This window comes from Nannobrachium achirus, assembly GCF_963921795.1.
Source record: "Nannobrachium achirus genome assembly, chromosome: 6".
Classification (NCBI taxonomy): domain Eukaryota; kingdom Metazoa; phylum Chordata; class Actinopteri; order Myctophiformes; family Myctophidae; genus Nannobrachium; species Nannobrachium achirus.
Genome location: NC_137815.1, coordinates 57,838,688 through 57,866,657, shown reverse-complemented (window position 1 = coordinate 57,866,657; position 27,970 = coordinate 57,838,688). Strand labels below are relative to the sequence as shown.

The following is a 27,970-nucleotide window of genomic DNA, read 5'->3' as shown; positions in this document are numbered from 1 at the left end:
TATTTTACAGTCTCTGTAGATCGTGTTCTTTACTATTTTCCCAGCATTTAATATATATTATTATATATTATATTATTATATTTATTAATACAAATATTGTGTGGTTACATATCGTCATTGTCGGGTGAAAACCTTGTACTGTATGTCCAAATGTTTTGCATTTATCATTTAAAAAAATATAATTAAACTAGTGAAAACAGCAGAGAAAAAAATGATTTAAACTAGTGAAAACAGCAGAGAAAAAAAATATTTAAACTAGTGAAAACATCTGCTGTTGACACGATCTGCTGTTTTCACTACTTTTGTGCGACGGCCTTGTATAATGAAGCAGGGCTTTACTTTGCGAAAGAATGTACAAATTTGAAACTTGGAGATAAAAGGTTTCCACCCGACAACGACGATATGTGCTTTGAGGGGTGGGGGGTTACTTACAGAAGTGTTACACCAAATGGTATCGGCATCAACTCCGAATCCAAAAGGTAAGTACCGACATTTGAAGGTTTTTAATCCATAAATGCCAGGAGAATAGCATGGAAGTAGCAGTAGTAGTAGTAGTAGTAGTAGTAGTGATTGTAGAATAAAGTGCACTCGGACTGAATCTTATCATACCTATCTTAAGAGTACAGCATTTGTGCGCAACGCAGCTTCAGACTGGGCGGAGGGCTGAGGGCTGCGGGGGGCTGTCCCGGGGGTCATTCGTCAAGGTCAGGCCGGCACAGACCGCGCCTGCTGTTGATATTAATAGCCTAAGGTGAACACGGGTCCCCTGCTGCTGCGGAGAACCATCAGGCATGCCGGGTGAGAGCCCTATCTCACTTTACTCCATCGGTTTTCTGGTACCACCTTCTTTTCTCCCTCTTCCCGGGGCTCATTCTCTTAAGGCCTTCAGAAGAGAGTGTGTGTGTGGGGTGTGTGTGTCGTCCGATGAAACACCCGCCACCCGTCCGCAACTGTCCGTGAACATCATGCCTTTGTCCGTTTTCAATAAATCATATTTACTCTGATAAATCCATATCGATAAAATCTCTTCTCTTGTATACAACAAAATTAAAAGTCATTTTGCGGAAATTTAAGGCAGTCTCTGTCCATTTACAAACAAGACATTGAAACTCAGAAAGTTGAATTAGATAGGGGGAAACAAAACAACAACAGAAAGGTTGGAACCATCCTCCAAGAAGTCACATAATACTTGTTCCCACTGTAAAAATTCTGTCATTTTTAGATCTCAGTTCGATCTCTTGAAAGAGAGAGGAGAGGAAAAAAAAGGAAAAACCCTCTTGAAAAGTTCCACATGTCATCAAAAGCTTACAGTTTCCGTCAACTGTTTCTTTTTCCCCACATAGAGTTCAGCTAGACCACCGAAGCCGGGGGCCTGTAGCCAGGGGTTGAGCTATACGTGCACTGACGGCACACTCCTGTTGAGGACCTGCACCCTCATCAGCTGGACACTGGTCATGATTTTCTTCTGGTGACCCATCAGAGTCACACCTAGTCTCTGGATGTCCCTGTATAGCACACATACACAGATAGTACATGTAGAGATCATGGGTGCTACTGTAAAGAACTTATTTCAGTAGTCACACATCAGGAGTGTACATCATTAACTCCATGATCTTATTTCCTAAATCTGGTATAGTCTTTATTCGGGTAGCCATAAAATGTGACTTTTCAGTAGAGGTGGAAAATACTCAAGTAAGTACTCATTTTTAAAAGCTCTACTTTTACTCTTACTTTGAGTCATTTAAAAAGTAAATACTCTACTTTGTTACTTTTAATTTGGACAATGAGTAATAATAAGTAAATTAAATACCTATGAGCCAAAGAAAATGATTTGCAGGTATTTAGAGTGATTTGGTTACTTTAATCTTCATAGTACATCACTATAAATTATTTTCATAAAACAAAAGGGAAAGTATTTATTTTTTTGGTTTTGGTGGAATGCCACTAAATATGTTGTGCAACGTTTAAGCCATTTTTTTACATTTAAAGAAATTAAAATATTGATCTTAGAGAGTCATTCAAAAAGCTATAGAGAGATTCTATCTTATGGAAAGATACAGGCCTAATGACCCCCAGCACCATCTCCCTCCACTCAAAACTTGCTCCCCTCTCCTCAAATGTCACACCTGCAGCCATTAAAAACATATCCCGCCTGCAGATTATACAGCACTCGGCTACTAGATTGCTCACCAACAAGAGAAAACGAGACCATATTACTCCTATACTAGCTGCTCTGCACTGGCTACCGGTGAGCCCCAGGTGCACTGCTTACTTTGAGTAAATTATCAAACCCATTTTCTAAAGTAACAATACTCTTACTTGAGTAGGATTTTTCAATTACTCTTTCCACCTCTACTATTCAGAGAAACACCATCTTTGAGTGAAACTGTGGTTGTTGTTGTAATTACTCTAATGTTATGCATGCAAACTCGTCCGTTTAATTGTTGCCATAACCTTATTACCAGTAATCAGGATATTAGTATGCATGTAATGCAATGCAAATGCTTCGAGGCTGCACAGAATGGAAGACAGAGCTTGGTATTTCATGAACTGTGGCTGTAATATTACACATTATATGGTCCGAGTACAAGTTGTAGGTATTACAAATTGTAGGTATTATTGTACTTAACAACAGGCATAATGTGGAAAAGTGTGGCATAAAAGAAATAGTGATGAAATATTGTCAATCACTTTTAATTGCAGTTTTAGTGTAATGTAAAAACCTGCATGATTTTTTTTTTTACACAGTCCATGTGTACAGCACCTCATGCTTGCCATGCAATGTCAATGCACATACACTACGTCTGCAACTGTGGAGAAATGTATTATGGGTAATTTTTCTCTTCACAAGGTATTAAAGTTCCAAAAGAAGCTACGGTAACCACTCTGTCTGAGCCCGCGTTTCCATTCTCCAGTGTGCTCATGACTCACCCTTGGTTCATGCTTATGACGTGTCCTATGGTGTGGTAGCCCCCCGCAGCAAAGTGGTCCTTATACCGACTCATCTTTATGGTGTCCAGCCACTCGTCCACTGAGTTACAGCTGCTGAAGTCTGGCATGGCTCTCTCCATCAAAGGGGGACTATTATTGAACCTAGGGCACAGACAGGGAAGCAAAGGGGGGGGATGGGGGGGTAGAGGGAGAGGTAAATGGTAAAGAGATGAATGGGACGACAAAAAGAGCTGGCGAGAAGCCCTCAAAAAGAGAAAGGGTTCGAGAAGTGAGAAAAGACAGGGAAAAAAGGTTGGCTTTGAAATGCACCCGCATGCCGAGGCAGAAAATCAATAGCAGTTAAAATGATAGAGAAAGGGCGGCAGCCGTGGCTGCAGGATGGCTGCTTTGGGTAGATTAATAAAGGGAGAAATCCTTAACACCCTTAACTCCGTCCCTGACTACCCCTCAACACCCCCGCCTGCCCCAATCTGCTCCATCTCCCCCTCCCCCTCCCCCTGCGCACCACGCACCAGTAACTCCATGGGACCCTGGGAACTGAACTGAGCAATTTACACAAGTCGAGCCTCAGCCCGTGTGTCCTCTCCCGTCCGCTCCCTGATTCACTGCAGATCAATGTCAATATCACAGCCAGGCTTTTACTTAACACACAGCATGTCTGTCAGAGATGAGCTTATTGGAAAATGAACAGACGCGCGCGCTTTCTGTCTACCAGAGAGAGAACTTTGGGGGGAAACTTTGGTGTGTAACTTTATCCCGCTGCTCGTGTTTGATAGTGGAGGGGATGAGATTGGATTTACTCCGTCCCCCTTTCCGCGGCAGGGCGGTTCTCGCTTCGTCCGTGAGATCATCTGACTCTCTGGCAGACGATCTTTCACTTTGACTCATGTGGCTTAATCCACTAATCACGCGCACCAATATTTGGTTTCTTGAAGAACTGTCCGTCTCAGGGACGTGCAGAGAATGTTAGAGAGGCAGGGGCTGAGATTTCTAAAAGGGCCTTTTGGTGAAAATATCGAAAATAGCAGACCTCCAAGCTCACAACGCGTTGTGAGCTTGGAGGTCGGCTATTTTCGGTGCTTGATACCACACTGAAATAAGCATAATCAAGTCAATACTGGAGATGTGGCGTAACGGCATGGATTTCTACAGAGAAAGGGCAATTCTTTCAACATAAGATGCTGCATTCAAGTTCAGGAGAGTTTGGACAAGGTAATTCTCTTGAATGCTGCCTTCAGGTATGGCATGGAAAGAGGGAATTTGCATTCCTTTTACCATAGTAAAAACTGCATTAATGGCATGAAGAGGGCACTTTTTACAGACGGAAAAAAGGGCAGGGGCTCAAGCCCCCTTTGATGTCTGTGTGCACGTGCCTGGTCCGTCTATATTTAATCTGAAGTGATGGTGTGTGCAATTGGCCCGCCTACCTGCAGAGTTTGTCCATAGACTTTAGGTTCTCTGGGTTGCGGATTAGCTTGTCCAGAACGGTGACTATCTGGCAGAAGCGGGGTCTCTCGTTGCGATCTTTCTGCCAGCAGTCCAGCATGAGTGTGTGCATGGGCCCTGGGCAGCCCATAGGAGCAGGCAGCCGGTAGCCCTCCTCCACCGATTTAATCACCTACACACAGTGTGCAAAGAATGGATAAGGCAGTACAGTTCTACATATTATGGCATGTAGCCACTAGCCCCTGATCAAAGAATATTGTACTGTGAGATGTATGTGGGCATGTATACAGCCCTAGATACATTATAGAACAGTATTGCTCGTGTAATGAAATGAAACAGAAATGACTGACTTCCAAGCGTTATGCAAAAGTAATGGAGAGAAGTGGAATACATTGTTTTAATAGTTTCTTATTATGACAGCTACCAAGCCCTGGTCATGAACTTATTCTGCTGCCTGTGTTTGCAGGGCAGTCTAACAATACCTTTCTGGGCCTTTATATCAGTAGACCAATGGAATGGTTTGTAAAAGGACAACTCCGCGCACCAAATAACATCTAGGCTCGTTTTCCTACTTATATTGATCCCAAAAGACTGTCCATGGGGTCTAGACATAAATTAGGCATAAATGCCCCTGTTGTCCATTTTCCCCGGCAGAACCCAACAGCCCTCATAGCATAGAGTGGAGCCCATAAGCTTATCGCTTTTACACTTAATTGTTGCAGTCAAAGTGTTTTATTTTTTATTTTGTTATGAATGTGTTACTATGTGTCATTACAAACACATCCATGCCTTGGTTGTCCCACACGAGCCACCACAGTCTCATAAATCAAGTTTTGGGGTGAGTATTTGGCACAACTGCCAATTAAAGTGACCTGCCAATCACAGCGCATCTTTGCCAGGACTTGGCAAAACACATAAAAGCATAACATCTGTTTAGCAGAGTGTGGCGGCTCGTGTGGGACAACGATGGCATGGATGCGTGTGTAATGATAACTAATCAGATCGATTAAAAAAAAGAAAAGGAAAAAAAAAACGTTTGACCGCAACAAATAGCGTAAAAGCTATAGGCTTATGGGCTCCATTCTAGGGCTGCGGGGTTCTGCTGTCATTGGGATCAATATAAGTAGGAAAATGATCCTAGATGTTATTTAGTCTGGAGTTGTCCTTTAATCTGGTACTCACATCTCTGTTGGTGAGGTTCCAGTATGGCCGCTCTCCGTATGACATCACTTCCCACATGACCACACCGTAGCTCCACACGTCACTGGAAGAGGAGAACTTCCTGTAGGTGATGGCCTCGGGGGCCGTCCAGCGAATGGGGATCTTCCCTCCCTGGAAGAGACAGAGGACAGCATTTAGCCGAGTTCAAAAAGAAAAGCATCACACTTCTTCTCAGCAGGGACGTGCAGAGAATGTTAGAGAGGCAGGGGCTGACATTTCTAAAAGGGTGGAAATGTGCGAGCTTGGAGGTCGGCTATTTTCTGTGCTTAATACCACTCTGAACTAAGTGAAGTGAATACTGGAGATGTGGTGTAATGGCATGGATTTCTACATAGAGAGGGCAATTCTTTCAACATAAGATGGTGCATTCAAGTTCAGGAAAGTTTGGACAAATGCTGCCTTCAGGTATGGCATGGAAAGAGGGCATCACACAGTAGAAACTGCATTCATGGTCTGGAGAGGGGCACTTTTTACTGACAGATAAAAGGGCAGGGGCTCAAGCCCCCTTTGGTGTCTATGTGTGCACGTGCCTGAGCTCAGTGCAGCTTTATTGAACAGAGCAGTGAAGAATGACTGCTTCATGAAAGCGGAGGCTTTCACAGCAGGCTGACAGTGTGCACAGCTATTCTGTGACCAGGATTCAAATCTCTGGGTCAGGTGGGAAAATCTGGGTCATACACACAGTGAACAAGGTGACAACAAGATGAAGTACCATTGAGCAAGGCAGTTGAACCACAAATGCTTAAGTCAGTGGCTAGCATTACAAAATCTAGGCTGTGTCAGCCAACTTTCAGAATGTATGCACGCATGTGGTGTGGTCCTCCTTTCCCCGTATTATTGGATGAAGGCAATGCATTTAATCCGGAAGGCAAAATAGGCTAAATGCCACACTCGGTTAAGTGGCAGGCAACAGCTTAAATTATGTCTGAATATAGGCTACTGTACTATATTGCATGTGTGAGTGCTTACGCTTGGGCACGTGTATGTGTGTGTTGCTGCAGACCTGGGAAAAAATAGATTTGCAAATGGTAGCAAATATTTGAACTACTTACAGCATGCTTGTTGTAAAATGCCAGACACTTAAATAGCCCCAGTAGTGGCATAATTACTTGGAGGAAGCAATCCTCAAGGGGCTTCTGTAAGCTTTCCCCATGGGTTTCTTTAAAACCTGTAAATGTATTCCTATTCTCTTTTGCCACCCCCTGGTTTGTCGTTACCTGAATTGGGAAGGTTATTTTGAAAATGTTATCTGTCACAGGTACGTGATTAAGTGCTTAATGGTTTTATCAGTAACTGATCAAAGTTTATTTGGGGTAATTTTTTTTTTTTTTTACACCTTTAAACATTTTATTCAGGGCGAACAGATCTGAATGTTTAGGGCATAAAATGCCTTCTTCAGCGTGTCCCCGGTTCGATTCCCATCCCGCCAGACTGTTTGCTGTGTACCATTCCCCCTACTCCCTGTTTGCCTTTCCTATCTGTCTCTCACTTTCACTATCGTAATAAGGCTGAAATGGCTAAACACATTTTTTTATTCGACCATCTGTCCATCCTTCTGTGCAACATCATCACCACTTACTAGGTCCCAAACATAGCTCTAAACTACTGTTATTGCCATTGCCATGTAAACAATTGCATACTAGGAGGCACCCTACTGATTTTGCTTACCCAATGGCCTTTATCCCTTTAGTGCTACCATTAAGGCAACATTTCAAATTTCACAGAAGATATCTCAAAATCTGGGCAGATTGCCATGAAACGTGCTGAGCGCATATTCATGCTGGCCAGAGAATGGCCCCTACTGATTTTGGTGACACTATACGGCATTTCCCGATTTTCCTCTAACACCACTGATATGCAAAAAAGAAAATCCACACAAGATATCTCAAACCCAAACTGGATAAAAGAAACTAAACTGTTTGCATGACCCACAATCCTCTAGTGCAGGGGTCTTCAACAGGGGGTCTGGGACCCCTAGGGGGTCCCAGAGTTACTACAAGGGGGCCGCCAAATCTTTGTGTAATAGGATAATTATTTTATATGAACAACTTCAACCCTCACATTCCTATTCTGAGGAGAACTTCAGCCAAAAATAGCAGATCTACAAGCTCTCAACACGCTTGTAGATCGGCAATTTTTTTTGCGTGTGCAAATAGCTGTGCTGTATCATGTTTTGTCTTTTAGTTTGCTGCCATCTTTGTCATGTGATCTCTACTGATTGCTGTCATGCATTTGCAATAGGCCTGTTATACCCTGCTGTTCTCTCTGCCTCTAGTAGCATTTTTACAAACCTATTATATTTACTAGACCTAACTTTGTCCCTGTTTTCTTGCCATCTGCCTGCTGTTTTAGTAAGCTTTGCCTATTGGATTGACAACTTGGAATTGTCCCCTAACTGCCCGTGTAATCTGCTGCTGCCAAATGATTAGAGCCTGGGTCTGCCTGACATTTCTCTCTCTGCTCGGGTCTCTGCTCTATATGTAAAGTGTCTTGAGATAACTTGTTGTGATTTGACACTTAATACATTTGAATTGAATTGAATTGAATTAAGTAAAGTCTATTTAACCTTCCCTGTCTATAGTATCTTTCATTTGGGTTCACACCAGCTACTTAACTAGCCCTGTTTGGGACATCACCTCACTCTCCGCTGTAGCTCCGAGGTGAGGTCCCTTATTCCTTTTTCTGAACATTATCCAAAAAGGAAAGGTAATCCAGCAAGCTAACAGATAATGCTTTTCATCACCCCATGGCCTTTCACTTAGCCAACAGGGAGGCCAACATGGCCTCTTGGGGCTGCGAGCTTGGGTTTTTGTAATCCAATTGATGACATGTAACACTACATTTATTTGAAAACTTTAGTTACTAGTTACTTTGCAGATATAAATGATTATATTATAAAACATACATGAACCACTTTAGCCCTATTTTATACCTTAGCTATTTGAAAATAGCCGATCTACAAGCTCACAACGCATCGCGATGCGACGCGTCGTGAGCTTGTAGATCTGTTATCTTTCAAACATATTGTACTTTTACTTTTGGTACTTTAAGTGCATTTTGATACCAATACTTTTGTACTTTTACTCAAGTAAATGAATTGAATTCCAGACTATTACTTGTAACATAATATTTCCACATTGCAGTATTGATACTTTTACTTAAGTAAAGAATGTGCGTGCATATGTGTGTGTGTGTGTGTGTGTGTGTGTGTGTGTGCGTGCGCGCGCGCGTGCGTGCGTGTGTCAGCCCCTGTGTGTGTGTGTGTGTGTGTGTGTGTGTGTGTGTGTGTGTGTGTGCATACGTGCATGCACGCGTGTGTGTGTGTGTGTGTGTGTGTGTGTGTGTGTGTGTGTGTGTGTGTGTGTGTGTGTGTGTGTGTGTGCGCGCGCGCGTGCGTGCGTGCGTGCGTGCGTGCGCGCGTGCACACATGTGTGTGTGTGTGTGTGTGTGTGTGTGTGTGTGTGTGTAATGTTCCGCGGAACGTGCATTGGGCTTGCCTCCATGTTTAAACTCACACTGGTGGTGTAGGCGGCGTCGGGGTCGTCCTCCAGGACGCGGGACAGGCCGAAGTCAGACACCTTGCACACCAGGTTGCTGTTGACCAGGATGTTGCGCGCTGCCAGGTCCCTGTGGATGTAGCCCAGGTCTGAGAGGTAGGTCATGCCCGCCGCAATGCCACGCAGCAAACCCACCAACTGGATGATGGTGAACTGCCCGTCATGCCTCTGCAGGAGGAGGAGGGGGACAAACAGGGGCGTCAATTGGGTATGGCAGGGGTATGCAGCCGCCATACCCTGGGTCCAGGGGGGAAAATAAAAGTTACTTTTTAAGTATTAATCCATATCTATTCTGGTTATTATGTTGTTAAATTACAGTAAAATAACTACAAATGCAAAATTTTACAAAATGGTCACTTTAACAAGGTATTATAATTATATTCTCCGCACTTGTATTCTCCCCATCTTGACAAGATGGTATATTCCCAGGTTCCGCAGGTCAGCTGCACAGGTGCAATGCATTATTGTTAATTGTGGCACGTTTACTAACATGCTAAGTTTAGCTGCACATGAACAACCATTCCAGGCTGCCATATCCAGCCCAAGAAACCGTAGAAACGGGGGGAAAAATAGAATGTACTTCTTAAAATAAATGTATCATGCCTGTTGCTAAGGTATGGCAACATGACTGGTGTCTTGCACGCGCGCGAAGGCGCGCGTGCAAGACACCAGTCATGTTGCCATACCTTAGCTTTTTCTGAACTGACGCGACGCCACTGAGGACAAAGCGAGAGAAAGAGGGAGACGAAAGGGGAAGGAACTGCCATTTAAAAAAAGGTTTCGCTGTAGCTGAACTGCCATGGACAAAAACAGGGACGTGCAGAGAATGTTAGAGACGCAGGGGCTGACATTTCTAAAAGGGCCTTTTGGTGAAAATATCGAAAATAGCAGACCTCCAAGCTCCCGACGCGTTGTGAGCTTGGAGGTCGGCTATTTTCGATGCTTGATTCTACACAGAATTTCTTCAACATAAGATGCTGCATTCAAGTTCAGGAGAGTATGGACAAGGCAATTCTCTTGAATGCTGCATTCTGGTATGGCATGGAAAGAGGACATTCGCATATCCTTCACTACTGTAAAAACCGCATTCATGATCTGGAGAGGGCACTCAAGCCCCCTTTGAAGTCTATGTGTGCACGTGCCTGGACAAAAAGGGTAAAAGAGAGCAGAGACAATGCAGGAATTAAATCTCGAGGGGGAGAAAGAACAGGATAAAGATAAAGGAGATAAACTTTTTTTTTTTTTAATCTCTTCACCTTCTCCTCACCTCGAAAAAGAACCAACAGTACCCACCCTGAGGAAGGAATCCAGTGATCCGTTCTCCATGTACTCTGTGATGATCATCACTGGCTTACCTGGGGAGACAGCAGGATGGACATCAGACAGCATAGAGTCAGTACCTCTGGTGGTGCATGATGTGGTGCGCCTAAAATAGACGCTCTGCAAGCTCACAACGTGTCACAGCGAGCGCGAAGAGGCGCTATTTCCGTTGCGTGTCACGCATGCACAACTAAGTATTTATCAGGCTTTGCTTTTCTACAGTGGATGGGATTATCTATTTGCTTTTGGAAATACGGAACAGTCATGCTGCAGATATGTGTGACACACGATTTGATATCTTTGCTGTATGTGATAATGGCCGTGATATATACTGGGGCATATCAGTGGTTCTGGACAACAGGATATCCATATATGGACATATCGGTTGGTTCGGCGGTTCTGGACAACCACATATCTGAACAACTCGACAGCAGGCGCCACATTCCCTCGCGTCTTTGCCTATGTGCGCGCCGAGTCAGTCAGTCCCATTTATGCACATGTCCATATATGGGCATAGCGGTTGGATCTGTGGCTCTGGAAAACCAGATCTCCATATATGCCAATATATGATCATATCTGGTTAGGGTTAGGTATATGGATGTCTGAGTATAGTGACGTGGCCGCGGTCAGCAATTCAACTATGTAATCTCCATTCTAGATACATTTTCTCTGAATGGAACCGTCTTATAGCATGAAACTTAATATCTTGAATCAAATGAACTGAAGCAGTGTGCATCACAGTGGCTGACGGCGTACATACTCTGTGTTACCACTCCCTCCAGTCGAATAACATTGGGGTGGTCAAACTGGGCCATGATTGACGCCTCGGCCAGGAAGTCCCGCCTCTGTTTTTCTGTGTAACCTGCTTTCAGGGTCTTCAGAGCCACCGGGATGTCTCTTTTGCCTGGGAGCCGCATGCGTCCATAACACACCTCCCCAAACTCTCCTGTGCACGCACGCACGCACACGCACACGCACACGCACACACACACACACACACACACACACACACACACACACACACACACACACAAATGTAATGAGGTAAATAAAAGTTACAAACATGTCACAATGTCTTGTTTATTTTCAGTATTTTGACATGGCCAGAATAAGGGCATATCAGGGTTGCTAGCTGGGTTCATGTGTTGAGTGAACCCAACTGGGACTGGGATAAAGGTACATTGTAAACGGGATCTATTCAAAAGCATTGAGGGAAAAACAGGCATAAACTGTCTTTTGGCTTTTGTTGCCATGCTTTTCACACAAATTACACTTCATCGCTTCTGACACACATGCTGCGACTCGACACGGAGCGGGTGTCTCCATCAAGGGCACGGGTGACGGGACACCGCCACCGTTATGGAGGATCAAATCTGTGACCTGCCGATGATCCCTCTAATCGCTCGTCTACCTCGACAACCCAACTGTTTTGTTCAGTCGTTTCCAGGATGCGGTGTTTTGTTTTGCTCGGCTCCGGCAGTGGCAGAGTGTTAGTTAGCATTCTGTGTCTGTCTGAGGGGATTTGATTGACAGCTCTATGCAATGCTCTGATTCCACTCTGCTATCCTTCTCCTCACTGCCTCTGATTTCAGTTTACCTCAGCCAATGATTGCGTGTGTGTGTGTGTGTGTGTGTGTGTGTGTGTGTGTGTGTGTGTGTGTGTGTGTGTGTGTGTGTGTGTGTGTGCGCACGCACGTGTACGTGGGTGTGTGCCGTGTGCATGTGTGTGTGCACGTGTGCACTCATGTGTGTGTGTGTGTGCATGCATGCATGTGTGTGCACACTCGCCTCAGTTCATGGTTTTACCTGAGCCAATGATTTTCTCTATTTTGATCCTGGAAGCCTCAATTTCTCTGGCGAACTCGTGGACGGCCTGGCAGGGGTCTTCGTACGTGTGCGGGTCGATATAGAACCTCGCGTCTGGGAACGACACTGAGATAAACAACATTAGCATTTGGTCACATATCGGAGAATAAACAAGGCACATCTGAGCCCCTATCAGTGGAGTGCGAGAGGAAAACATAGAATAAAAACATCTTGGTGTTAGAGACGAAATGGCCCGGGATGAGGGATCGGAGGTCGGAGAGAGAGAGAAAGAGGGAGAGAGAGAGAGGGAGAGACATGAGGAAAGGGAACTTAAATAGGAAGTACGTAGGAGTAGCAAGGAGGGACCTTATAACTCTAAGGGAGGGACTCATTGGTGTGGTTGCCCGAAGGGCAACACCCTGTATTTCTGGGGAAACTTTATTTTCACTAGATAAACTTTATTTTCACTAGATAAACATTTCCGCTGCCATTGGAAATTGATGGAAATCAGATGCAATTGGAAATTGAAGGCAAAATATTTGAGGAGTGCTAGCTCGAGTATTGGTCGAGCTTCACATTTGCTGCAGAATAAAGTCACGGTAACCACACTTGCAATTTCCAATTGCATTCTTTCTAGTTTAATCACTACTGTAGGTGCAGGATGAACTTGTTTGCTCTGAGGATGAACTTGATAACATTTGTGTTAAAAATACAACCTCCCAGCAAGCACGGTCAGGACCTGGACCAATCAGTGACGTCTCAAGGGCCAGATCAAGTCAAACCATGGGTGCGTTCGGAAATGCGCACTCAATGCACTGGTGTGCCATGTTGTCGTTCGTTTATTTGGTGCACTTGGTGCGTTGTCGTTCGGAAATCCAGTGCGCGGCACACTGGTGTGCTGAGTGCACGCACTCACCGACCCAACACAGAAGTTGGGGTTTGACGGTGTGGTGTTTAGATTGGTTGGTTTTCATGGCGATGTCGCGAGCGCTTCTCAGCTGTGAACAATGGAGGAAATTACCACAAAATGCAGCATTTGCAGCTTAATTGGTCGTTTGGGCTTGATAGTTTCACACACATCAACATGTAAACTAACAGCAGGTATGCCAATGTGAATTACATCTCCTTTCAATATCAACGTTACGTTAGCAACTGCTGCTTTTCAGAAAGTTTACCTTCAGAGTTCAGACTGAAAAGGCGTACAGCTGCCTCTTAACTGGTCGTTCGTAAACAAGGCACACTGAACGCACTCTACAACGTCACATCCACTGCACTCACTACACTGAGCACACACCCGGTGCGCATTTCCGAACGCACCCCATGACTAGTCAGATCTAGAATATCACCTGATTTCAACCAACATAAATCCTGCCCACAAAAACGGACGTCCTGGATTAATCAGAGAGGGTCAGATCGAGGCCAGATAAATATCATAACTATAGTCAGATATATCCCAGAATTAAGGCTGGGACTTTAACTGATTAATTGTGATTAATTAATTACAGAAAATGAACGTGATTTAATAAAATTACGCATTTTAATCACACTTAGTTTTTGCACCACAGAATCTTCAGTTTCAGGCATACCGATCATAGCGATGCACCTACCAAGAAGAGACAACAAACGCAAAGGGAGAAGTAGCCGATCAGAGTGCTTTGCTTGGCCCAGTGGATGCGAAATTTAGATTTAAAAAACTCACTCGTTGATTCATTTGTACAACAAAATGTGGTTTACTTGAAAAAAAAAAAGTCATTTGGCTTGCAGGGCTATTCACTATTGGCTGGAATCTGTTATTTGCTATAATAGAGACACAGAACCAGGCCTGGAATTTCATCATTTCAGGGGCAAGACCACTTGGTCTTTGAGGTTGTACATTTTTTAGGGCACGAAGGCCATCAAATAAAACACGATTTTAGTCCATTGAAATAATTAATTGAAGTTAAGGGCTGCTGTGAAATAAATAAATGGGTGTTTACAATCTGATGCTCAGCCTTGCACAAATCAAAGATACAGGATTGGTTTAAAAATGGGGACTCAACAAGACAAGAAAGACATTGGTGTCTATATTGACAAGACAGAGACAGAGGAGAAAGTACAGTAGTACAGTAAGCCGGGCTGGGGCATTAAGGCCACTGTGGCCTCGAGGCATGCCAGTTTTTGGAGGGGCACAAGGCCAAACTGAGGGGCAACGATGGCCATGGCCTTCATGGCCTCCCTGAAATTCCTGCCCTGCTCATAACAGAACAAACATACCGTGTCCATTCTGGTAGTGCATCTTCTCCTCATCTGAGTCCTGGAAGGCTTTGCTGTAGCCACAGTGTCTGTGTTAATGAGACACACACACAAACACATGGAAAAACACGCACACAGATATTCACACACACACACACACACACACACACACACACACACACACACACACACACACACACACACACACACACACACACACACACACACACACACACACACACACACACACACACACACATGCATGCACATCATACACACACACAAGGCGGGATGAATACAGGACAATTGCGAGGAAAAAAACACATATGTTCTACATCATAAAGCATTCCTAACTGTGTTATTTGCTGTAGACTATCAACACAGCTCATCATTCCAAACAGAATAATTGAGTCTATGATAGCTTTCAATCAGGTAATGATGTTAGTAAACCTTTTTCAACCTTATTTTCATATAATTGGTCCTCACTAATGCTCTGTGTCTGAGAGGTGGGCTATGGACAGCATAGATATGGATTTCAAGCTCATAGAACCTACAGCCTTTCTCTTCCTGGAAAGTTAGCATGCTGAAATAGAAGTAATTTGTTCTTTGTTTGAATTGACCAAACCCTGCCTACTGATGATGTCATTGGTAGGATATAGGCGAAACTGGCATCTTGGAGACACTAGCGGGTAGACAGAGATCATGATGCCATAAAACACATTAGCAAGGACTAATTATATCAAGATAAGATTGAAAATGGGTGTATTGCATCTTTTAAAGATACCATCCTGTCATACTGGTTGCTGGTTTGTCGGTCAAAAGTATTGCGGTGGCAAAAGGATCTGCATCTGCACCAATGCTTGGATAATGGATATACATTTCCGCGCCTGTAATTGGTGTGGTATTTATTTTTTAAGTGCTGTTTTTTTTTCATGGACATAATGCCCCGATTTAGGTGTAACTACTGTACTAGTTACACTGATTCACTGAGGAAGACACTGTGTGAGTGGCAGGGCATGGGGCATTCGGTGCAAGTTAATTCTACTGTTATAATTTTACAATGTAAATGAGCTGATTCTATTCTCCAGATGATCTGGAGAATAGAATCAGCTCATTTACACAGACTTTTGACGGGATGACGCCTTTAAATCGTTGAGCTAGCACAGCACCATGCGGCAGGCTGGGAGACATGCCACACTGTTTATCATTTAGCTCTCAAACAGAGCTGAAATGAACTCCGGCATGAATTAATTAAGTGCAATGAAATTCATTATTTGTTACGCTACAGAGATGTAAGTTAGTAGACATCAAAAAGGGCGAGTAGGGAGAAGGGGGCGGGGGGCTGTATAAGTGGGAACATTTGCTTGTAAGCTAACGGACATGAATCAACATAATTAAATCCACTGTGCAAGGTGGAAACCGCGGGATGGAAAATTAGCTAAATACGACGGGGAAGAAGGGGGTGGGGGGTTGACAAAGGAGCAGGGTTTGTGCTGTCACCATAGGCATTAACTTGAGGGCCCCTGCTAAACTTATCTCCCTTAATGACACAAATGCATGCAGATTATTGCTATTTTCCCGTATAATGGACACACGTCATACTGGCATGGGTGACTAAAACCAGACAGTACAGCTTAGCTTTGTGCACCACATGACAGAAAAAACGGGATTCTCTTTGAGTGCTAAAGCACATTCCACATAGGTCTTATTCTAATTACAAATGTACAGTATGCTTCCACTTTACTTGCTCCTTTCATATACTATACACCAGTGGTTCTCAACCTGTGGGTCGGGACCCCCAGGGAGGTCCCCAAATTATTTTGGTGGGTCCCCAGATGATTAACCTAATAAGTGTATAGACTATAGAGGGTATCTGCACATTTCTAAAGTGACAATTTAAGGACTTTTTAATACATTTAAAATGACAATTAAACATGGGCCAAATTGTCAAATATTAGAGGCAGAAATTGTGTTATATAAAATGTAATTCCTCAACTATAGTGCTCGTCAGGGTGGGGGGGTCCCCAGTTAAAATATGATTATTTTGGGGGTCGCGGCCTGAAAAGGTTGACAACCACTGCTATACACGGTCCTCATTTGTGTACAAATGTTAAAGTGATCCCTGACTAATACGACAAATATGCCTTAATACATTATAATTGTCCTCTATAACTAAAATGTAAAATTAAAAACACCTTCAATATTTTATTTCTTCAAGAAATAGCTAATCTTTCACTCAATAGGGGAAATGCATGTCGCAAGTTGATGATGTCATAAATGTCATGTGTGATCTATCCCTATGGAATTTATGGAATGCATGTGCAAAAAACACATTTGAAATATTGAGTTGATGCTCATATTAACCATATGAAGTATTAAGTTTGTTTTTATTTGCACATGCATGCCATAAATTCCATAGGGATAGATCACACATGACATTTATGACATCATCAACTTGCGACGGGCATTTCCCCTGTTGAGTGAAAGCTATGTTGATTAGCTATTTCTAGAAGAAATAAAATAATTAAGGTGTTTTTAATTTTACATTGTAGTTATAGCGGACAATTATAATGTATTAAGGCATATTTGTCGTATTAGTCAGGGATCACTTTAACGAAATGGACCCATGGATCCATTTGGTTGCATGCACACACATTTTTACAACATACAAGGCTAGAGTCTAGCCTAAGGTACACTGTAAAATCCTCAGTCTAGCAGGGAGCAGCAGGAAAGGTCATACGGTATAACATGTAATAAGGGGTTATTATACACAAGCACAACAAAACAGAGAAGTTCAAGTACTATAATATAGTATAGTATAGTATAGTATAGTATAGTATAGTATAGTATATAGAGTATAGTGTAAGAAAGTGTTCCACACACAGCAGCGAGGGGTAGTGTGGTAAAGTGTAGCCTTGCCGTTTCCTGCAGATGATGATGGCGAGGAAGGCAACCAGGCCTGACACCAGAGCCATACAGATCCAGATGATGGTCATGGTGTTGTAGCGCAGAGGAGCTGTGGGGGGACACAAGCACGCGCACACGCACACGCACACGCACACGCACACACACACACACACACACACACACACACACACACACACACACACACACACACACACTCCATGAGACTATGGCGGAATTCTATACAGATTTCAACTCAGGTATTTTGACCTTTGCATGTAGCTGAAATGTTCTTTACTTCATAAGATTAATTAATCAGAGCATAAGGGGAACAATATGCGAACCAAGGTATGTGTTTGGGGAAGGCTAATTTTCCTTGTTTGACTCACAAGCACAGGACTTACAACAACCACTGGTGCTGTTTGAAAAAGTGGAATCAGAAGCAGTTTTGCTTCCATGAGTGACCCTGTAAGAGAGCTCAGATCAATAGAACAGAGGGATTATCTTAAGCCATTGGCCTCAGTGACACCCCAACCCCTTTCCGCCCAGCACCATGCTGCTGAGCCATCTGGGAGCAGCTTCCTCTGTCATCTCTTTACGCTCTCATCTTCTATGCTCTTCTGGGTCTCTTTAAATCTATGTGTTTGCTGGTAGTTTGATGCTGAAGATAATTTATCTGGTATGCATTCCATTACTGATCATATTTACATGGTTTATGCTGTCATAGGGCTATAGCCACTAAAAGGTCCAGCCGCCCAAACAGTTATAACCTGTTTATTTTTATGCTGATATTTAATCTCACAACTAATTTGCTGTAACATGTTCCATAGACCCAAAACAATAGGCTAAATAACGCAATATTTTGCTGCTTAAATTGTTCTATGGCCCTGTCAGAACGTCTTGAGAGTGAGTGGCCACAACCCCCTGCTTTAAAGGACAACTTTGTTTTTTTACAACATATTTTAGATAGTTTATTTTCATTTACTTCTTTTGATTCTTTTACGATTTTGATTTGCATGCATGCCCCCAGGTTTGGGGCATGCATGCAAGTGGCTAAATATGTATTTTGAGACACAATATGCCCATTCCCACGATGCACCGCAATCTTTCATGGGCAGATGTGACTTATGGGGGCTGGTGTAAATAGTAATAAAGAAATTGCCGACTTATTGTGTCTAAAAAGACATATTTACAGTAGCCACTTGTACGCATGCCCCACCCCACTGAAATCTAAATAGTAAAATAGCTAAAACAATAGAAAGCAGTAAATGAAAACATTTAAACACTTTTATTTTCTCTAATTATAATCTAAAATATGAACCTTCGTTATAAAAAAACAAAGTTGTCCCTTAAGACCGATTGCTATTTGAGCTTTTATGTGCTTCCTTGCAATAAACATTAAACAATAAAAATGAGATGTGGGTGCAAATAGCAGCCATAATACCTCCTCTGAGCATTAACAATCATGCTTAAAGCTAGCCTTACACCTAACAACTTTGATAAGACTTTGGACAGATTTGGAAAGATTTCTCAAAGACTGCCCTCTCACACTATAAGATTTGAAAAAGACTTTCCAAAAACTTTATAATGGTTTTTCAAAGATTTCAGTTGTTAGATGTGAGATGCCTCTAAAGATTTTGTTAAGACTGGTTCAAGATTCCCTTTTATTTGCTGAAATATGCCTATTATATAGCCTTGTGTTCCAAAATAAATTATAATATTATAAAGCATTAGGCTAACCATAAATGAAAATAGCCGATTTACAAGCTCAGTCACAGCGCGTCGCATCACAGTATTGATACTTTTACTTGATTACTTTTTCCATCACTTATGCAGTGCACACACACACACCGAGCTCCGCCTTCCTCCCTCAGCCCTCTCCTCTCTCGTTCTCTCCTCTCAGTCTAGCCGGCGCAGATCGATCCTATCAACTTATTATCAACGTTGAATGTTTGGAATAATGGAAACGCAGAGAAATAACTAATAAAGGGCTGTCGTAATAGCCGCACCAACAACGAGACTGGCAGCTCAGCATCTTGGGGAATGAATGGCTTGGCTTTCGTCTCGTTCTGTTTTGGTTGTAGGCTACGTCATTGTATTCATTCAGACTCAGCCCCGATTTGTGAAAATATTAAACCAGTTTGATATTCTCGTAAAAGAATCTGGCTCTCAAGTTGGGGTAAAAATCGACACTACCTCACATTTAACGATTGAATAAAGACCGAATCACGGGAGCGCGCCGCGACTTTATTACGACTGAGAAATCTTTTCAAAGTTGTTAGATGTAAGGTGGCCTTAAGACATTATGAATGTGCTCGTTAAATAACATTGCTGGGTGGAGTATTGTTTTAATTCATATATAAATTAGAAAGAAAACAGGCCGTCACAGTCTTGCTGAAACTGCATCATATCACATGGCCTTAGGATGATATCAGAGCAAAATGGCTGCTTTGTGAATATGGTCACTATAGTCTCGATGTTGAACTTTGGGACAATGCAGCATAAAGTTTGCAGTAGAACAAAAGAACAATGCCACAAAGTACTCCGACTAGTTTTGACATATTCCTGGACTTATTGATTGCTCAGTATGTATGCTGGCTGTGATGCAATGGATCCTCCTGTTTTATGAGTCTGACAGCGAGACATTTTCCAGGCGGAAGAGAGTTTACGGTCCAGTGAGCACCAGAAGAGGCAGACCATGAGTCAATGAAACTCAGTTGAGACACAAATCAGGAAACCTGAAAAGGAGTTGTGTACTCCAAATACAATCCTCAGGCAAGAATATAGTCCAAACAAATAAGCGTATTGTCCTCGTATTACGCACAAACATCAATATCGTCGCTGTCGGGCAGAAACCTTGTATCTCCAAGTTTCAAATTTGTAAATTCTTTCGTAAAGTAAAGGCCTACTTCATCTGATTTGTCTGACTGTCTGACTGTCGCACAAAACTAAAGTGAAAATAGCAGATCTACAAGCACACAACGCCTCGCGATGCGAGGCGGTGTGTGCTTGTAGATCGGCTATTTTCACTATTTTAAACATTTTTAAAATGATACAAAGCAAAACGAATGGTTTTGGACATACAAGGTTTCCCCCCGACAACGACGTTATTCTTTTTGCACATAGTGTTATAATCTGAGACAGCGGATCAGTAGCAGTTTTGCTGCCGGGGGTGACCCTGTAACGAACTAACCCAGATCGATAGAACATAAGGATGGTCTGAGGCTTTGGCCTCAGTGACATGCCAGGCCTTCCAGCCCAGCACCATGCACGCTAAGCTGTTTGAGGCCTGTTGTGGAGGGCTTCTCAGTGCCAAGCCTTTTAGCAGAACAAACAGCTTTGTTATTGGACTTTGTCCACTGTCTTAAAGAGCAATATGTGGCTCAAGGGCTTGTGTGGTCTGGGTCTGGTCTGGTCATACTCTCTTCCAACCTCCCTCTCCCTCTCTCTCTCTCGCACACGCTCATGCACACGCACACCCACGCGCACACGCACACGCACATGCACACGCGCACACACACACACCTGCTTTTCCGGTCTGAATCTCCACATTCTGGCTGAAGCGTCCGCAGCCTGCTGAGGTTCTTGCTCGGACCTGGAAGATGTACTTGGTGCCTGGTTTCAGGCCTGAGACCCGGGCACTGGTCCCCCTTGCCTTGAGCGTGGAATAACTCTGCTCCTCGTTGTCCTGGAAGGGAGAGGAACAGTCGTAATGAACAACAACATCTGTGTTATAAACAAATAAACTAGGCTCAACAAAGGATAGAATATACTAAATATATAAATGCCAATTTATAATGAATGGCCCCATACCCTGCCACTCATCAAAGGATGTTTGATGTCACAGACCACATGAGACTGACACAATGTACGGGAATATACGGGAATTCCCAGATATGGGCTTAATATTGATGACATCAGGGATCTCCATATATTGGCATAAAACTTTCCCCCCTTCCTAAATATATATAATAATATCTAATGAGTATTATTTGGAGGAAATGTGGCACTGCCATTTTAAAAATCCATTTTGGATTCATATGGGAATTTAAGAACTGTACAATACTGTTAAACTTGTTTTATAATTGAATATAGATTTATGGGACACCGCACTTGGGTTGAGAGGTACCCAGACACACGTGTGATTATTGGGGAATGGAATACACCTGTGATGGCTGAATAGGCGCCATACTTTTTGGCCAGTTAGCCGACAATTTCTCCTTGGAAGGAGCTACTGCAGTAAGAAGCTCCTGCATACACAGTAATCACTATAGACACTATAGTGACATTAGGAATAATAATAATAAAAGGAATTCAAATGACTGTGATTAAATCTCCATCAACTGAACTGTGACAAAAACAAATCAGATTATGGGAGACATGTGCTGTCTTGAGCTCCATTTTCCATATATATTAGCTTTATTGTCACAGGTGTAAAGAAGTGAGTGAAGTTTCTTTTGTATTTTGGGGGACGATTTCACTGTGTTTGTCTAGTTCTTTGTTTGGCCAACCGACCAGCCACTGGTGTAAGATTTTTATGGAGTTGGTACAACGCATGTTCAGGAGGAAGACTATGCCTTCAGTAATAAGATCGCTGGTAACTGATCATAGCTCCACCTCTGCCACTCTCAGTGGCACTGCTGCCATGGTAACGGATAGCGATCCATCCCTTCTGCCAATAAGCAAGGGGTATTTAAACCTACCAGTTTTGTCTATCACTCGTGATTCGTACTCCGCTCCCCCCTTCCCTCCCATTTTACAGTACTAAATTATTTCCAAGTTCAAGCTCTAGATGGGGGTCTCGGTCTCGGAGTGATGACATGTCCTCAGATGACGGCTAAGATGGACACCATCTCTCTAGATCACTAAGCCAAATACTCAGGATCTCCACCCCCCTGGAGCCACTCGTTATGCATCCCTACCTTCCTTCCCTTTCCCCCTCCCCCCCCATTTCAGGGCTACAGCCCTTCAGCGCTTGTGTGCTTCAAGGCTTGTGCCTTCCAGGGCTTACATTCATTTGCGCCCACCTTCACGCCTCCCTCTCCATCATCACTCCCTCACCTCATCCTCACCCTCTATCCTTACCTTCCCCGTCCTCACATCATTGTCCTCTGCATCATCTTCACTTCATCCCCTTTCCCTCCTTCCCAACCCTTCTTCCCCATCCCTCTGCCATCTTCATCCGCCATCTCCATCCATGCATAACATTCCTTATCCTGTCACATTCCACCTCCTTCTTTTCTAAATAAAGAATGTTGAGCGATCTTTGGTTTGAAGGTGTGGTCTGTTCTAGTGAACTTTTGTTTATTAAATTGGGATCTTCTCAGCATCTTTGAAATATTATTATTATTATTATAATTAAGGTGCCAACTCTTTTGTTCTCCTACAAGCCTGGAGGGACAATTGCTAACACCAACAGTGCTAAAGGAGAATTCCAGACTAGCCTTTATATTACCTTAATCTGATGTTATCATATCCCAGAACGGTATACAGCTCCGACCGCACGTGGTGGGGTACAATGCTAAATCGCTTATTTGTATCGCCCGGTGAAGAAAAATGGTTTGGGTCCCAAATGAGCCACCCTAGTGGAAGTACAAACATTGTGGACAGTATTACAGTATGTCATTGTGAACAACAGATATCTACAATTTAAAAAAAGAGAAGGAAATAGAGTGATACAAATACGCTTCTTAGTATTGTACCCCACCACGCGCGGTCAGTGCTGCGGTGGACTCGAGATTAAGAAAAATCTGAGAAAAAGTTTTAAAATAAAAAACTATGATAACATCAGATTAAGGTAATAAAAAGGCTAGTCCGGAATTCTCCTGTAACTTCATCACTTATACTGCAGTGACATTCGCGTTTACAGGGCTGACCGGCTGTTGCAGTCCAGCCAAAAATAAAAGTCTCCGGGGTGCATGGTAGCTCAGCCATTCAGTGCACAGACCATATGCTCTATTATGAGCGTGAGGACCCGAGTTTGAATCTGACCCCTGTATTGTCTTGCATGTCTTTCCTCTCGCTCTGCCCTTGGTTTCTTGTCTCTACACTGACCCATCTGAAATAAAGCATTAAACGTGCCAAACAATTATCTGTAAAATAAGTCTCCATTATGACCTATAACCGCTCCTATTTCTCTGCCTGTCACCTACAGTAAAACACCCATGCTAACAAGTGCAAGAGATAGCATGACAGCAGAATATGTAGGACATTTCTGTCACCTGGAAAAATCCTGTACATCAAGTAAAAAGTAACAATAATAAAAAAGCTAGGCTTATGAATATTATTTCCCTCTTTATTGTCGCCATGATTTCAATGATTTTTAACACTTTCATCCAGAATACCCTGCAGAAAGTAGAATACCATTCAGAATACACTTCAACACCTTGATCGTCCACATGACAACTATTCCACAATCTCCGAATGCTATATAGAGTCTGGAACTACACCTCCTAAACGGCGAGTAATGGAAGCTGGCATTTCCGTTCATGAAAATATATTTTAAATTGTCATTTCTTAAGCAGAAAGCTAAATATGCTTGGATGATTTTTATTCATATTAGGATAAATGTGCTCGATGTGAGACGGAAACGGAAGTGAGGAGGAGGCTTCACTTCCGCTTTAACCGGGTACTCATCATTCTTCTTACGTTACCCCAGACTGTATGACGGGAGCATTTGCAAATCGTTGAGTCAACAGTCTGGCCACGCGAGACTACTGACAAGCCACCAGTGGTCAGAGCGTAGAGTGGTGGGATGCATTTGGTGATCAACATCATCCTAACGGTCCCTTACAGTATTTGGCCACTTCAGTGTTTTATTTTTTTTAGTGCTGTTCGAGTTAACTAAATTAATCGCGATTAACTCACCGTTATGTTAATCGCGATTAATTATTTTAATCGCAATTAATCGCATATTTATATATTATAGCCATTTGGCCTTTGGACACTGTTTCTCAACATTATTATCTCAACTATTATTTGGGGAGGTCTCCAGATGATTAGCTTAGTGTGCAATATTGTTTTCTCACTCAACAGTAAACAATCCAACATACATTTACAGGGTATCTGCACATTTATAAAGTGACAATTTAATTATTTTATCAATATCTCTAATTGTCTCACAATTATTAACATACTTTCGCATAAAGCCAGCATATTTTTCCACTCCCAAGTTTATAGGGCCACGAAAGACTTGAAAGATATCCCTCTAAGTTACATTGTGAACTGATAAAAGCTGATGACTTATTTGCGATTAATCGTGCGATTAACTAGCTAAATCATGCGATTAATCGCGATTAAAATATTTAATCGTTGGACAGCACTAATTTTTTTGTGTCACTACATTATACTGCAGGGCAGCAGTCCTCACAATGAACCTCAGTTTGAACCGCCGTGGCTGACTGGTCATGCTGTAGAAAACTTAAGGAAGCATACTGCTGACATGTCCACTTGAGAGACGCCTCCGCTGCAGCCCTGCGGGCCAAGCCAGATTAAGAAAAGCAGCACAAAACACTCACTAATCCCTCTATAGTCCACACTAACCAGTGTGTTTGGTTGTGATGCTCTCCACTTGCACAGCCCTCTCTATCAGCTGATCTATATCATCACACACATGTGTATCATCACACACGTGTACAGACACACATGCTGCAATTAGCCACTCACCATGCACATGCCCCCGCAGACTTCGCTGTCACTGTCACTTTCACTGAGTTGGATCTCTCTCTCTCTCTCTCTCTCTCTCTCTCTCTCTCTCTCTCTCTCTCTCTCTCTCTTTCTCTCTTTCTCTCTCTCTCTCTCTCTCTCTCTCTTGACAACCATTTCCTTTCAATTAGCTGAGCTGCCAGGAGAATCTTTTCTTGGATTAAGTTATCTGGAGTCTATCCAACCAGCACTCCTCTGCATTCAAAACATCTTGGCTCAGCTTAGCTCCTTTGAAGGCAGGTACGTAGGGAATGTGTCTTTTTTTTTTTTTTTTTTGCTTTGTTTTGTTTTATAAGCTGCTGGAATCATTTCATGTGCTATGTATTTAGTTATTGTTTTTATAGTTTTTTTTTTCTTTCCTTTCTTTTTACTGGGGGGTGGGGGGTGGTCAAATAAAGAGAAGTCTCCCGACGCAAATAATTATGTAGTATTTGGGGCTCCCAGAGGCAGGGTAGAACGCATGCAGCTACTGGTTGACTACCTTCTCATAGTATTTGATGTCATACTCCAGGATAACTCCATTGGGCCGGTCAGGTTCATGCCAGAGCAGAGTCACGCTGTTTTGACTGGCATTCTCCTGCCGGATGGCCAGTACCTCAGACGGGGCTGCACAGCAAAACAAGGAAAAATTGCTTGTCAGTCAGTTCAACACAAACCCGTAATCCCGACTCCCTAATTACTATATTCAAGATGATCAGATTACCGTGCATTAAGTCATTATACACTTATTTACACACTCAAATTGTATTTTATATATATATATATATATATAATTATTATTATTATTTATTTTATTTTATTTTTTCATTTAAGAGATCAAGGTGAGTAAAGTAACTTCCAATTCAGTCAGTTTGGAATCCACATCAAATTGTGGTTATAGCTGACGGAGCAGCCTGTCTCAGTAATAGACCGTTTGTCAGCCTTCTGATTGGTCCCTGAGACTCCCTGACTGGCCAACCAGAAAAAAACATTCACTTTTTGCTATCGGGGGTGGAGTTTGTGCAGTGGAGAATGTTGCTTCAGCCTTTCAAAAACTGTCCGCAGTGCGCGACACGGAGATCGGCCGGTACGGTGATAGCGACGGCAAGCGTCAAGCGATCTCGCTCATCATAACGAATAAGCTTCAGCAAACTAGTTCACATGTACCTTATCAATGGTCTAAGAGTCACGATTGGGTACATATAATTTAAATGGGCAGAATTACGAAAAGCCAGACTATTATGTGAGGAGAAACATTCTCTCTGTCCTCTTCCTAGTACCCAAGATGCAATGCGCTTCTCTTTCTATCTCTGATCCAGAGGATTAAACTAATTAAAACATTTATTTTTCGGGGGAAAACTACTGTTTTGCTATGTAATTACTGTACCTTTTTCTTCCCTTTTTATTAATATCACGTAGATGTGTTTTTTGTGGTACTTTATATAGCTGTAATGAGGCTATGAAGGGAAAAAAAATCGCATCCACTACCACTATAAAAGAATCTGCAAAGAGGATTCTGTCCCACTGGGATTAAACAAATGAAAACATATATTTTCGGGTAAATCCCCTGTTTTGCAATGTAACTACTGTACCTTTGTCTTCCCTTTTTATTAATATCACCTAGGTGTTTTTCCTTTGGTACTTTATATAGCTGTAATGAGGCTTTGAAGGGAAAAAAAAATCCCATCCACCTCCACTATAAAAACAATCTGCCCAGGGTTAATGTCCCATCATAGTAACAGGGCAGAATGGGGCGGGATTTGCAAAAGGGTTTATTATGTTAGGTAGTGGATAAAAGTGGCTGTTGAGGCAAAAATATTCTTTCTGCCTTTCTGAATAGACTGTATGGAAAATGATTTAACCAGCTTACAGACCACCAACTAGGAGTACAGTATGTAAATCCATGTGCAATCCAGAGACAGGCAGAAAGGATAGATGAATAAATTATTCTCTGTTTTCTGTTTGCTTTGCTGTCAACATGTTCCTCTTACATATTCCCACTCCTACATTAGATCAGTGGTTCTCCATCTTTTCAGGCCGTGACCCCCAAAATAATCATATTTTAAATGGGGACCCCCCACCCTGACGAGCGATAAGAGTTGAGGCATTACATTTCGTATAACACAGTTCTATTGAGAAAATAGCAGGTCTACATTCTCACAACATCTTGCCTTGCGAGGCGTTGTGAGCATGTAGATCGGCTACTTTCACAATTTCTGCCTCTAAAATTTGACAATTTGACCAATGTTTAATTGGTAATTTTAGATGTATTAACTCTATTACTGCCAGATGTTTTATTTATTTATTGGGTCTGGTGCCAGCAAAAAGCGGCTTACCTTTGCGACGTTATAGTAGATAGATAGACATTTATTTATTTATTTATTATTATATATATATTTTTTTTTTATTGTGCAACATGCACTTTGGCAGACCAGGCAGCAGAGGGCGGCGTCATGCAAGAATTAATGTGAATTTGGCTGTTATGTGTTGCCATCCATTGAGACCAGTCGCTGGCCACAGAGCCACAGGGCCAGAGAAATCAACACGGAAGAGAATTGGTCTCAGGGATTTTTAAGACCATCACTGCGGGCGATGTGATTACAGTACACGGCGGCGCGACCCCTCATCAGCTTACGGACATCAACAAGGTAAACGAACGAATGGCCGTATTGGCGCGGCGCGGCACAGAGAATTGGGGCGAACGGGAACGTCCGTAGCAGTAAAACAGTTAAAAAGTTCTTAAATTGTCACTTGAGAGAGAAAAAAATGTTGCACATTAAGTTAATCATCTAGGGGGACCCCAAAATAATTTTGGGACCCCCCTGAAGGTCCAGACCCACAGGTTGAGA

At 42.7% G+C, this 27,970-nt stretch overlaps 1 protein-coding gene across 1 annotated transcript in view; it reads right to left on the bottom strand.

Moving 5' to 3' along the window:
* Nucleotides 1-1,390: 1,390 nt before the first annotated feature.
* epha8 (eph receptor A8) overlaps nt 1,391-27,970 on the bottom strand; it is a gene marked incomplete at both ends in the record, with an annotated part of 136,350 nt that continues 109,770 nt past the window's right edge. Inside the window, 12 exons of the mRNA XM_080727461.1 lie at nt 1,391-1,505; nt 2,932-3,093; nt 4,380-4,570; nt 5,581-5,730; nt 9,135-9,344; nt 10,470-10,531; nt 11,257-11,442; nt 12,303-12,428; nt 14,556-14,623; nt 17,418-17,550; nt 20,964-21,126; nt 25,624-25,748. Coding sequence (XP_080583587.1) covers nt 1,391-1,505; nt 2,932-3,093; nt 4,380-4,570; nt 5,581-5,730; nt 9,135-9,344; nt 10,470-10,531; nt 11,257-11,442; nt 12,303-12,428; nt 14,556-14,623; nt 17,418-17,550; nt 20,964-21,126; nt 25,624-25,748 — 1,691 coding nt within the window. The remainder of the gene's footprint in view (nt 1,506-2,931; nt 3,094-4,379; nt 4,571-5,580; nt 5,731-9,134; nt 9,345-10,469; nt 10,532-11,256; nt 11,443-12,302; nt 12,429-14,555; nt 14,624-17,417; nt 17,551-20,963; nt 21,127-25,623; nt 25,749-27,970) is intronic.